The sequence below is a fragment of the Parasteatoda tepidariorum genome, chromosome 2, assembly GCF_043381705.1.
Source record: "Parasteatoda tepidariorum isolate YZ-2023 chromosome 2, CAS_Ptep_4.0, whole genome shotgun sequence".
Lineage (NCBI taxonomy): Eukaryota > Metazoa > Arthropoda > Arachnida > Araneae > Theridiidae > Parasteatoda > Parasteatoda tepidariorum.
Genome location: NC_092205.1, coordinates 40,863,515 through 40,876,343, shown reverse-complemented (window position 1 = coordinate 40,876,343; position 12,829 = coordinate 40,863,515). Strand labels below are relative to the sequence as shown.

At 27.2% G+C, this 12,829-nt stretch overlaps 1 protein-coding gene across 9 annotated transcripts in view; it reads right to left on the bottom strand.

Annotated features, from left to right (window-relative positions):
- Nucleotides 1-12,829, bottom strand: part of LOC107452551 (putative uncharacterized protein DDB_G0282133) — a 66,032-nt gene that overhangs the window by 18,560 nt on the left and 34,643 nt on the right. For 2 of the 9 annotated variants that reach the window (XM_043046741.2, XM_043046742.2), the window contains exons 8-16: nucleotides 10,391-10,489; nucleotides 9,489-9,749; nucleotides 9,299-9,364; nucleotides 8,627-8,692; nucleotides 7,716-7,781; nucleotides 6,823-7,116; nucleotides 6,672-6,719; nucleotides 4,685-4,762; nucleotides 2,002-2,051 (exon numbers count right to left, since the gene is read on the bottom strand). In XM_043046741.2, the coding sequence (XP_042902675.1) occupies nucleotides 2,002-2,051; nucleotides 4,685-4,762; nucleotides 6,672-6,719; nucleotides 6,823-7,116; nucleotides 7,716-7,781; nucleotides 8,627-8,692; nucleotides 9,299-9,364; nucleotides 9,489-9,749; nucleotides 10,391-10,489 (1,028 nt within the window). The remainder of the gene's footprint in view (nucleotides 1-2,001; nucleotides 2,052-4,684; nucleotides 4,763-6,671; nucleotides 6,720-6,822; nucleotides 7,117-7,715; nucleotides 7,782-8,626; nucleotides 8,693-9,298; nucleotides 9,365-9,488; nucleotides 9,750-10,390; nucleotides 10,490-12,829) is intronic. The other 7 variants (XM_071177478.1, XM_043046743.2, XM_043046745.2 and 4 more) reach the window with 7 other exon arrangements.

The following is a 12,829-nucleotide window of genomic DNA, read 5'->3' as shown; positions in this document are numbered from 1 at the left end:
AATTCCATATAAACAACCGAAACATTAAATTATGGATTGTTGATTGGATATAAATGTTATCATTACTAGTTAGAAAAAAAAATTCTAACTCTTGCAATCCCTGTAATACTTCCATGGAAATACGGGGGTACCACTGAACACCTTTTGGGAACCACTGTTTCACCTATCCATTATTAAGATCTTCCTTCAGACACTATTTCATCAGATTTATATTACTGATTGAACCAAATTAATAAAGAATTGTGAATTAGGCAGATACCAAACACATTAATAAAATCATATCACATAACTAAATTAGTATATGATCATTATTATAATTTAATGGTTAATTGGAAGCAATGATAAAGATTAAGAAATTTAAAATATACAAAGCAAAGTAAAAAAACCTGATCAGAAAATATTCTCTCAACTTAAAGATAAGATTCAAAATTAATAATTTCAATATCTTCTGAATTAAATAATAATGATAATAATAATAAAAAAAAGAGTTCCAATAACTTATGATTAAATCTATACAGTATTAAAATAATCGTCAAAAGTAAACTGGCATGCTCCTTTAATTCCTGATTTTGATAAATTTATGCTTATTGAATTAATAATTTCTCCTGTTCTTAAACAAAATGATAGAGATCAAACTTTGAAATCATTTAACCAAAATCATAGAAGATTTGTAACTATACTTGCTTATAATATGATTAATCATTCTAATTTTTTAAGATTTATGAATTGTTAATATGATTAAAATTTTAAATAAACAGTACAAAGAAATCAATTCAAAATTTTGAAACAGCTTAGCTTAATAGTACAAGATTTGTTATTTTTTTTTCTAAAAATCATTATTTTAAATCTAACATACGGACATAGGTCAGTTGAAATGAGGGTTTACGAAAATGGACACAGCTCAAAATGCATGTTAACAAAAATTAACATAACTATTAACAAAATTTGACATAACATTTCATTTTATTTTTCCAACTTCTCTTATGAATATTTTTCTTTCTTTAAATAATGATCCAGCAAATGTAAAAATTGTGATGTTAGCAATTTTCAAAAACCACTTGGTTCAAAAACCACTTTATTAAGTGTCTTTTGTTGAAAGGACTTAAAAAGTCTACAGTTATTTTCCTGAGGTTGCAACGGGTACCAATTTACAATACTGGTAATAAATTTACATTGCAAGAACAGATAATTTTAAAACTCTTTTATTGCGAAGTTATCTTTTATTGCGAAGATATCACCATAAAAGTTACACCTGAAATATACCTAGCCACCCTGACTCTGAAGACCAGAACTTTTTCCCACAATAATTACGCTTATTGTTACCTGTTTAATTGTTAAATTTGGGTCAAAAACTGAAAAAGTCAATTTTTTAATGTGTCCATTTTCTCAAACATGCATTTCAAGATGTGTTCATTTTTAAAAACTCACCCACAATTTACTATTTAACAAGATAACAAAAGAGTTAAAATAAATTTTTGATCATAATTCATCATATAAAAACATTATTTAAATAATTTTAAAATCTATAAGAGCATAAAGCTGGAGATAGTCTGCTTTATTTTAAACATTTTTAGAGACTTCATGATTCATCTTTAAATTTGCTCATGTCTATTTTTTTATTTATATGTAGAGAAGAGCACTGACGTGTAAACATTTTAAAAATAAATATTAGTGTTCATTGAAGTGCTTAAAATAAAAATTGAAACAATTTTGCACAACTCTTTTATTTGGTTATATTTAAACTTATAGCAGTTATAAAAATAATAGTAATGTAAGCTAATAAAAGGTTTTTCTTAAAAAAAAAAAAGAATATTTTAAAGAAATTAAACTGTTTGGTTTAAATCTTATTTAAAACTACATTGGTTTAAACAGACTAACCCAGCCAAATCATGAAGATTTCATAATGCTAATTTGTGAATCTGTAATATTAAAATTTAGTAACATTTCTTTACATTAAACTCCATTTTATGATAATCAATATTTTATAATGTAATAGCTTACTTCAATATTATCTGAGCTAACGGCTGCATCAATTTCTGAAACAGCATAATCTGAAAAATAAAAATTATTTAGTGGAATCATTATTAATAGTTTTTAAAAAGGAATAGTCATAATAAATATTGCCTTAACAACACTAATCTTTCTGTATGGAAATTCAAGCTAATTATTAACACAAATAAAACTTTGTGAATTAATGAGGAAACAACAATTCACATTTAACCTTTTGCTTATAGCACTTGATGAAGTCATTCTGGTTCACTTATCGTACCAGCTGTAAACAAAGGGTTAACTCGAACACTGTGATATCAGAACACGCAAGAGTAATTGAAAGAAAAGATAGGTTACTAAATTTCAGCAAACATAATCATTTGAGTGCCATTTATTGGGAGTCAGGAGAATAGTAGTACAATGAGAACAGGGATGGATCAAGTTATGAAGAAGCCGGCAGCTTCTTATTATTAATAATTAAAATATAATTTAAAATTAAATTAAAATTATTATAATTAAAATTATCAGTCACATAGAAACTTTTTTTTAAACATATTCAATTTAAGCCAAGTGTAATTTACAAAAACATTAAAAAGAACTGCTCTTTGAAATTTTTAAGTTCCTATAAAAGTCTTAATTATTGATTTATTTTTTAAAGAAAAAGAAAGAAAAGAAAAAAAATTGGGGAGAACAGTCATTAAAATTTACTTAACACATTATCATTGAGAAAAGCATAAATTGAACATGACTATTTAAATATTTGGGAAATTTTAAGTTTCATTTTACGTGAAATTTGGGTCTGTTAATGAATCCTTCATAAATTATTTTATAGTAGAAACGAATCATTCATAAAATATTCTAAGTTATTTCGTGAAGGGAGTACTTTTTATTTAAAAAAATAAACTCTTCACAACATCATTTAAAAAAATGTAGTCAATGAATTCTCTAACTCGCAATTTTAAAACTACAACTTCTTGCAGGATATGGTTTTAATATTTAGTCTTCTTCACAAAAACAAGATCATAATTTTAATATGTTTACAAGAGCCTGACAGAAAGAACCAAATTATATGTGTAGTTTTTTTTTTTAACAAAATCATCAGGATCTTAAAAGAAGGGGAAAAGTCTGAATTCAAACTAAAGAATGCATTTAAATAAATTTTGAAAGTTCAAAAAAATCAGTTTTACATTTCTTTATTTTTGGGTCCCTGGCAGAGCCTTAAAAAGAATTTAAAGTCTGGCCATGCAGCCCTAGTAGTATCTCTTAACCTGCCCTAGAAGGATGAGTTTAACATACGAAAGAATTATAAGTTAAACACGTTCTTACAGATAAGTAAAGTGACTTTCCTCAAGAAAGTGAAAAGAATTTGTCAATCTTTTATCACTTTTTTTGTAATGAATGCAATAAAGGAAAAGTTTAAAAATGACTTTTTAAAAGAAATAAATGTTCTTGAAAACCTTTTATCTTATTTCCACTGGACAAGACAGAGAATGTTAGTATGCAATGTTTACAATAATCAAGAACGACTACAAATAAAAACAAATTTCTCTTTTAATTTTCTATATAATTTTTAAAGTTGTGTGAAACAAACTTTTAAATAAAAAATGGCAAAACCTAAAAACTGAAAAGATAAATTAACATTCTAGATTGATAATAGAATCTTGCAAATTTTTGAAGCAGAGTTATATACATTTTTTTAAAAATATATAACTTTGTAACACATTCATTTGTCTAAATCAGGGTTGGGGTTTTGGACAGAACACGAGGGTTTTACTGTCTTAAACTATCCTAAATAGACTAAAGTGTCCAAAACCTTGAACTTTGGTAAAAGGTAAAATTTGGCGTGACCATTGCACACATAATAATTACATATATTAATAAATTTTTTATACTTTTAAGCAATTTGCTTTAACTTATTAAGGGATATATAATAGGGAAAGATTTATAACTTTTGAAGCTCCACAATTCACTGAACAACAAAAGTAAGTACCTTACCTCTTAAATAAGAATAAATAATGCAATATTAAAAATAATAATAAACCTTTATAATAAAATAAAAACTTGTCTTTATTCTGTTTCTTGTTTAAAAATTAATCTTTTATTTTTCACATATTTTTTTAAAATTGTGACATAACTTAAATAAAAGGGTTTTGGACAGTTTAAAACAGCTTTGGACAGGGTGGTTTAAACCGTGGATTAAACCATTCTGCCTTAAACCTTACCAACTCTGGTTTAAATGGAAAAAAAGGATATATATTGCAACATTTATGTATTGTTTAACTATCAATTTCATATAGCAATCAGTAAAAGTGATTACATAATTCAAATTTTACCAAAACTAAGGAAACTAATTAATTTTAGTAACTAAGAAGTGCTCAATTTTAAGAAATTTTATAGACATTATCTATTGTTTGTAATTTTAAACTTTACAATATTGCCCAATTTTAATGAGGGAAAAAAACTTTTAAAGCTCAAGTATTTTTTAGAAACAATGTTAGTTAGTAGACAATTTCAGAAACAATTCATTTAGACATAAAAAAATTATTTAAAAAAATTTAAATTTGCTTAAACTATTTGCTTAAGAATTTTATATAAAACCTCAAAAACTAGAGTACACAAACCCTAGAGCACACAAAACAAGTTTAGTATAACAATAACAACATTGAGAGCAGTAACAACAGTCAAGATAATTAACCTTCTTCCGATGACACTTCTTCGGCATCAATCCTGCTTAGCATTTGGGTGTAATCTGAGACATCGGGAAGTGAGTGAACTAATGGAATTAAAAAATAATTCAATGTCAAAGAAAAAGTTATTTAAAAGTCAAACTGATACAGAATTTTTTACAACTGGGCAAAGAAATTTTTTTTAAAAAATGCTTTAATCTGAAGAGATGAATTACAAGGGGTGATCAAATGAAAAGGTACGAAATGGCACGGTGGGTACAAATGTAGACTTTATTCGAAATATACACCATAGGCCTGAGTACAACAATACCTCTGATGAACAAGCTGCAAGATTCCTTGTTACCAGAATTCCTGTGGCCATGACGATACCCAGTCCTTCACAGCGTCCTTGCATACGTCGTCCGAGTCTAAGCGCTTCCCTTTCAGGTGTTTCTTCAGTGAACCAAACGCAAGGAGATCGCAGGGCGACATGTCCGGACTGTAGGGCGGATGGTTCAACCTCTCCCACTTGAACTTGGCCAGTTCCATGTGCGTGACTCTGTAGACGCGTGGACGAGCGTTATCATGGAGCAGAACCACACCCTCCGTGAGCAGCCCCCGTCTTTGGACCTGCGTAGGCGTCGGAGTGCCTCTCAGTATACATGGGAGTTAATGGTTTTTCTGTGCTCGAGTTCCTCATACGGACTGTCACATCATTTGGACGCCGCTTTTGATAAGAGCATATGCTCTCGTCCGCGCATGCTCCGATCTCAGTCAGAGACTCCAATCGCATCCCGAGATGTCTCGCTACGTTCTTCCATGGCGGAATATGCAAATATTTAACTGCTACGTTTTTATGTCGTTTCGTACCTCTTGATCACTCCTTGTAGTTCATAAAAAAATACACACAATAAGATATTAGTTACTTTAACCTAATAGCCTGCAACTAAACAGGCTTACAATTTATTTAAGTCAGAATTTATATTCTCTTTTCAAAGCATTAGCAGCAAAAAACAATAAAAATATACATTCCTTCTGAGAAAACATTTATAGCTGATAATTTCTGATCAAAACCTCCAAGAACCTTAAGATAAATGTATAAGGAGTGGACAAAACACTGCCCTATCATGGTCTAATTTTAAATTAGTCAAAATGCTGAGAAAGTTACATAACTTTATCAATTATTAATATCTTTGTAGTAATATTGTAGGTGGCTCATAGGCTTAGAGTCACATATTTGAAAACTTTTATGTTCTAAAATATGAAACTATAAAAACAAAGAGAAACACTCTTTTGCAGGTGTGCCTCAAAAAGTTAAGTAAATGAACTATCAAAAAAAGGTAAAAAGAGAAAAAATAAAATACCTTTACTGGGATACTATAGTCCGACTAGAAAGTTTTTTTGGCAGTGTCCAGAAGAAAAAGGTTTGAACCAGTTAATAATCTAAATAGTTTGTATTAAACAAGTATTAAGAGTCAAAAGTTCGCACTAACATAATTTTGAAATAAATGTCATGTTTTGGAGACTAAACACTTTTCATCTGTCAATTTAGTTATAAATTTGCATAAAATAAATGTTTTAAATATCAAAATTCATTCGAAACTAAAGATTACTCAATCCATACTTTAAAAAAAAAAGGTCATAATAAAAAATAAGGCATAACAATAATAAAAGATTTTACAACGAATGGGAAAAGTAATGCTTTTTTTTAATCACATCACATAATACAAAAGTTTATTTTGAAATAAATAAGCTGCAAAGTTTAAAGAATAAAAATAAAAAATGATCTACTGCGAGGAAGTTCCCCAGCAACTGGAACTAATAACAAAGTAATTTAAGTTACCGTATTTTTCTTAACCTGCCCTAGAAGNGCGCTTACAATAACTTTTTTTTTTTAAATTTCAATTTTATCGATGTGCGGCGCTTGCGACGAAGCGGCGCTTTCGCCGAAAAATACGGTAAATGAAAAAAAAAAACGACAAATACACATAGAGGTGACAAGAATGAAACTCATACCTCTTCTTAATGAATCTACTCGTTTCCTTGGTTTCTCATTTACTGTATCTGAAAACAAATTAATTTTTTTAAAAGAGAAGATCTGCGAAAAATTGAGTTCCTTTTTACCAAATTGAATAGCAATATGTTTTCTACTGTAAATATTATTTACCTAGTACGTAATTTTCCTTCCAGAACAAAGTTGAATTAATTGCTTTGGGTTGATATTGTAATTCATATTCAGAACAATTACTGGAGCTAGACACGGAAGATTGCCTTCCGTCAGATTCAGAGTCCGTCCGTCCGTCAGAGTCAGATTCAGGAGTAGGAGGAATTTCTACCTCATCAGTTCTTGTTAGGATTGAACTTGATAACAACATACTACAATTTTCTGAAATATGAGGACTGTTATGTCCTGTAAATGCAGGCTGCTCATTTATTTGATTTTCCGATGACTTTTCTAGAACTATTAAAGAGAGAACAGAAATTTTTCTTTAACATATTCAACTAAAATGCAAATTAAAATTGTTTGATTTTAGAAACTGATATTTTTCAATATTTAAAGTTAAAGAAAAGTAATTTTTAAAAAACTAACAAAGAATTGAAAATATAGTTTCATATATTTACATTTAGCTATTTTTTTACTACAGTTGTTAGTACTATAAGTTTATTTACATGTTGTATTTATTTTAGATTGACTATCTTAAAAAAATGATTAAGTTTCATTGCTATATTTCACACACGCACACTATTAAGTATTTTATTTTCAAATGTTTGAAAATATCAAAATAGATTTTTCGAACACCAAAAAAAATAAATAAATAAATAAATAAGTATGCTATTTTTAACCACAATTGCCTAAGATGCATATTGATAGGTTTGTTTATAGATGTGCTTTGATTTAAAAGTTTATTTTGAAATAAAAAAGCTGTAAAGTTCAAAGAATAAAAGTAAAAAATTATTTATTGCGAGGCAGCTCCCCAGCTACTGGAATTAATAAAGCAGTTTAAGTTTAATAAAAAAAGCAACAAATACACATAGAGGTGAGAAGGATTAAACTCATACCTGTTCTTAATGAATCTACTTGTTCCTTTGATTTACTATTGGCATCATGTTTCTCATTTACTGTATCTGAAAACAAATTTTGGTTAAAAGAGAAAGATCTGCTAAAAATAGAGTTATTTTTTACCAAATTGAATAACAATATTTCTGTAAAAGAACTATTTTCTACTGTAAATATTATATATTTTTTTTCTATAGTTATTAGTAAATTAAGTTTATATACACGTTGCATTTATTTCTGATTGACTATCTTAATAAAATGATTAAGTTTCATTGCTATATTTCACACACATACTATTAAATATTTTATTTTCAAATGTTTGAAAATATCTAAATAGATTTTTTGAGCACTTTTACTTAAAAAAAATAAATCAGTATGCTATTTTTTAACTACAATTGCCTAAGATGTATATTGATAGGTTTGTTTATAAATGTGCTTTGACTTAAAAGTTTATTTTGAAATGAAAAAGCTGTAAAGTTCAAAGAATAAAAGTAAAATATTATTTATTGGTAGGCAATTCCCCAGTCACTGGAACTAATAACATAGCTGCCAACTCTTCCGATTTTCCCCGAAGATTTTATTTTCATATTTAAAGTGGTAGCGAAATTCATGTTATTCCGCTAAGCGTTTTGAATTATAATAATAATTATAAATGAGTTTGACCACCACTACTTATAAATGATTACAACAAATATATAAAAGCATATTAGTCCTTACGATAGCGAATTTCAACCCGATTAAAATATAAATATATTTTTGAGGAAGATAGTTTTTCGGTAATTGTTTTACTACCACTTGGAAATTCTATTCTCGAAAAGAGTGAATGTTGGCAGGTATGTAATAATAAAGCAGTTTAAGTTTAATAAAAAAAAGCAACAAATATACATAGAGGTGAGAAGGATTAAACTCATACCTGTTCTTAATGAATCTACTTGTTCCTTTGATTTACTATTGGCATCCTGTTTCTCATTTACTGTATCTGAAAACAAATAAATTTTGGTTAAAAGAGAAAGATCTGCTAAAAATAGAGTAAATTTTTCCAAATTGAATGACAATATGTTTTCTGTAAAAGAACTATTTTCTACTGTAAATATTATATATTTTTTTCTATAGTTATTAGTAAATTAAGTTTATATACATGTTGCATTTATTTCTGATTGACTATCTTAATGAAATGATTAAGTTTCATTGCTATATTTCACACACACACACTATTAAGTATTTTATTTTCAAATGTCTGAAAATATCTAAAAAAAAAAATTTTGAGCACTTTTATTTAAAAAAAACAAAAAAAAACAAAAAACAAACAGTATGCTATTTTTTAACTACAATTGCCTAAGATGCATATTGATAGGTTTGTTTATAAATGCGCTTTGATTTAGAAGTTTATTTTAAAATAAAAACGCTGTGAAGTTCAAAGAATAAAAGTAAAAAATAATTTATTGGGAGGCAGTTCCCTAGTCACTGGAACTAATAATAAAGTAGTTTATGTTTAATAAAAAAAAGCAACAAATACACATAGAGGTGACAAGGAATACACATAGAGGTATAGGAATACACATAGAGGAGGTGAATAAACTCATACCTGTACTTAATGAATCTACTCGTTCCTTTGATTTACTATTGCCTTCCTGTTTCTCATTTACTGTATCTGAAAACAAATATAATTTTGGTTAAAAGTGAAAGATGTGTTAAAAATTGAGTTCCTTTTTACCAAATTGAATAGCAATATGTTTTCTGTATAAGAACAATTTTCTAGGGTAAGTAATATTTACCTAATACACAATTTTTCTCCCAGAATGAAGTTGAGCAATTTGCTTTGAATTGAGATTGTAATTCTAATTTAGAACAATTATTTGAAGATTGCCTTGGGTCAGATTCAGAAGTTGAATTATGGTTAAGGTTTTCTACTTTATCAGAATTGATTGAACGGATTGAACTTGACGACGAACTTTCATTTTCCAAAATATGTGGACTGGTACGTCTTGTAAGTGTATGCTGTTCAATATTACCATTTACTAATGACTTTTCCTGAACTATAAAAGAGAGGAAAAAAAACAAGAACTAAAATCTAATAAAGAATTAAAATAAAGTTCTATATATTTCTTTTTAGTTATTTTTTCTATAATTATTAGAAAATTAAGTATTGACTATTTAATTAAAATAATTAAGCTTCATAGCAATATTTCACACACATTTCACATTATATTTTCAAATGTTTGAAAATATCAAAATAAATTTTTTCTTAAGCACTATTTTTACAAAAAATTTTTTTTAATTAGTATGCTATTTTTTAATTGCAATTGCCTAAGATGCATATTGATAGGTTTGTTTGTAGATGTGCTTTGATAAATATTGCAGATGAGATTTTTTAGGTAAAAATGTCAGACTGACATTAAGAAAATATAAGAATATTTAATAGAGATGAGCTAGTGCTAAAAAGAGTTCATGAAAAGGAACACTAAATTTAACTACAAATTTATTAATCTTTAAACAGACTAATTTAATAGACAAATATAACAGAAAGCTATTATGTTGGAAACTATAACTGCTTGCTATTAAAGTAAATTTATTTATAATTCCAGTTAATTAGGTTATGAATGTATATATATATATATTAATGTATATATATATANTATATATATAAAATAGGAGGTAATAATAGATTTAAGTATACCTATTTTTGCCAAATCTGTCGCTTTCTTAGATTTATTGAGAGGCTGTCGTCTCTTTGGTTTATTATTTGATTTGACATTCTGATTCTCAGTTACTGTATCTGAAAACAAATTAATTTTGGTTAAAAGAGACAAAATAATTTTATTTCAATAACATTGAAAAAGTTACAATACTTAATGGTTTAAGACATGAACAATCTGAAAGTCTTATTGGGACTTGCCCTACTTTAGAGAACCCAAATATTCAGTCGACAGAGGAGACATAATTTTTTATTCAATTTTCATTAATCAACTTTGAGCTTTCATAATTCAATAATAATTAATTTTTAGCCAACGTATGAAGAAAAAAGTTCTTCTCAAGGTCTGAATGCTCCGAGTTTATAGGTATTAATACAAGAATACCTTACTGAAATCACGCCTGCGTAATCTTGAGCTGCTAGGGTCACAAAGGTCTCATTCCGTACATCAGGGTGAACACTTAAATCAGGTTTCAAATTTCTTTGATTTTTCCAGGTTGAAATCTTAAAATTTCCGGGTCAGTATATTTTTCTCCCTCATAAAGTTTAAGATGGGTACTTAATCGCCCAGAAAGTGCCAATTAAGTATTTTATTCAAAATGTAATTGTTGTAATATATCTTGACAAAATTATTAGATTGGATTTATTTTAACGAGATTAATTTTTTCTTTTTCATTTTTTTAAATTTCAATGTTTTGGTGCAACATTATGTTTTTAAAAATTAAGATAAATATGTGAAGAAAATATGTGAAGAAAATATGTTAAGCTTGAAGAATATATTGTTTTTATTGAATAAAAAATATTTTGATGTGTCAATATTAGTAGTTTTTGCACACAGGGTACCAAATGGACTATAGTTTTATTAAGCAAAAATAACAATAATAATAATTCCAGGCAATCCTACATAATATTTTTAAATTTATTTCTGATTTGAAATTTAACAATTTATTTACATTTAAATATAGAGCTATTTTACTGTATTTTGTCCAAACTGTGCTCGTTACAAAATTGATCATATTTTCATTGAACTACAAAATTAGAAATTTCTCAAACAAAAATGGCTAAATAACAATTCATTTAATAGTTGAATCATTTTGTCAAATGAAAAAAAATGCACCCAAAGCATCAGAACGAACTTGATCAAGAAATGGATTCAAACCCTAGATTATAAAAAAAAAAAAAAAAAAAAAAAAAAAAAAANAAAAAAAAAAAAAAAAAATCCACGTTTTTATAAAACGGAGCATCTTTGCCCTAAATCCCATTCTTTGCCTTTCAAAAAAATAATTTAATAAATTAAAAAAATAAAAATAGGTGAAATTACAATGAAATTTCTGCTAATCGAAAGTTAAACGAATCGAAACATTATGGTGCTTTCAAACTGTATTCAATTTAAACATGCGAATGTAGTTCGTCTTACATGTAGTTTTTAAACATTTCCTCGCACATCCATTGTAATTGTTGGGGGGAGGGGAGTTAAAAAAAAACACTTAGAAATTACAATGGAATTAAATATGACAGAAAGTGATTTTCAAATTAATCATTAACAAACAATCGTTATTGAAATCTGATGATGTAATAATATTGTATTAAGCCAATTTAAACAACAATAAAAAAGAACTGGATTATTAAAATTGAACAAACTGAAAAAAAAAAAACCCAGCTTTTAACAGTAACAAAAATACAAATTAGAACATTGATTTCAAAATATTTAATAATTCCTGTTAATAACATTTACAAAGGCAAAAATTTTTTATCTGATAAAATTCAAAAAATGAATACTAGAATCCCTAGACTAGGGACTATGTTGATTTAATTTCAAAGAAACAAAAGTATTAACATCATTCCATGTACAGTCCGCAAAAAAAAAAAAGATATCACCCTGAATAACTTTCGTTCTAATGATCGGATTTTCACGAACTAAGTGTTAATCCTAATGGTTCTTGGGGGTGACCTCAAATATGCTAATTAATTAGTGCTAACTATTAATTAAGTTACGAAATCAGACACAAAAACGTACTTTCTCTGAATAAACATATGTTTTTTCTTACATATTTGGATTCTTAACCTTCAAAATATAGGGGGTAGCCGCAATCTGGGAAATATGGTCCCCATAGTTTGGTCAGGAGAGCGATCCAAACTTCGTACCCCTTAATGTTAATTTCACTTTTTACGTTTTTTGTCATATTTTAAAAACTAATAAAGCAATTCGAAGAAAATTTCACCCAGTCATAAAACTCATTTACCCAAAGATAATTTCACGAAAAAAATAATTTTTAATAATTGTTAATTATTTTTTATTATTTAATTAAATTAAGGATGAAAAATTTTTGAATTATAAGGTATGAATTTTTTTATACCATATTAATCTACATATTTTTCAATTGAAAAATCTAAAGTTTCAACTGTTTTTATTTATTAGAAGCA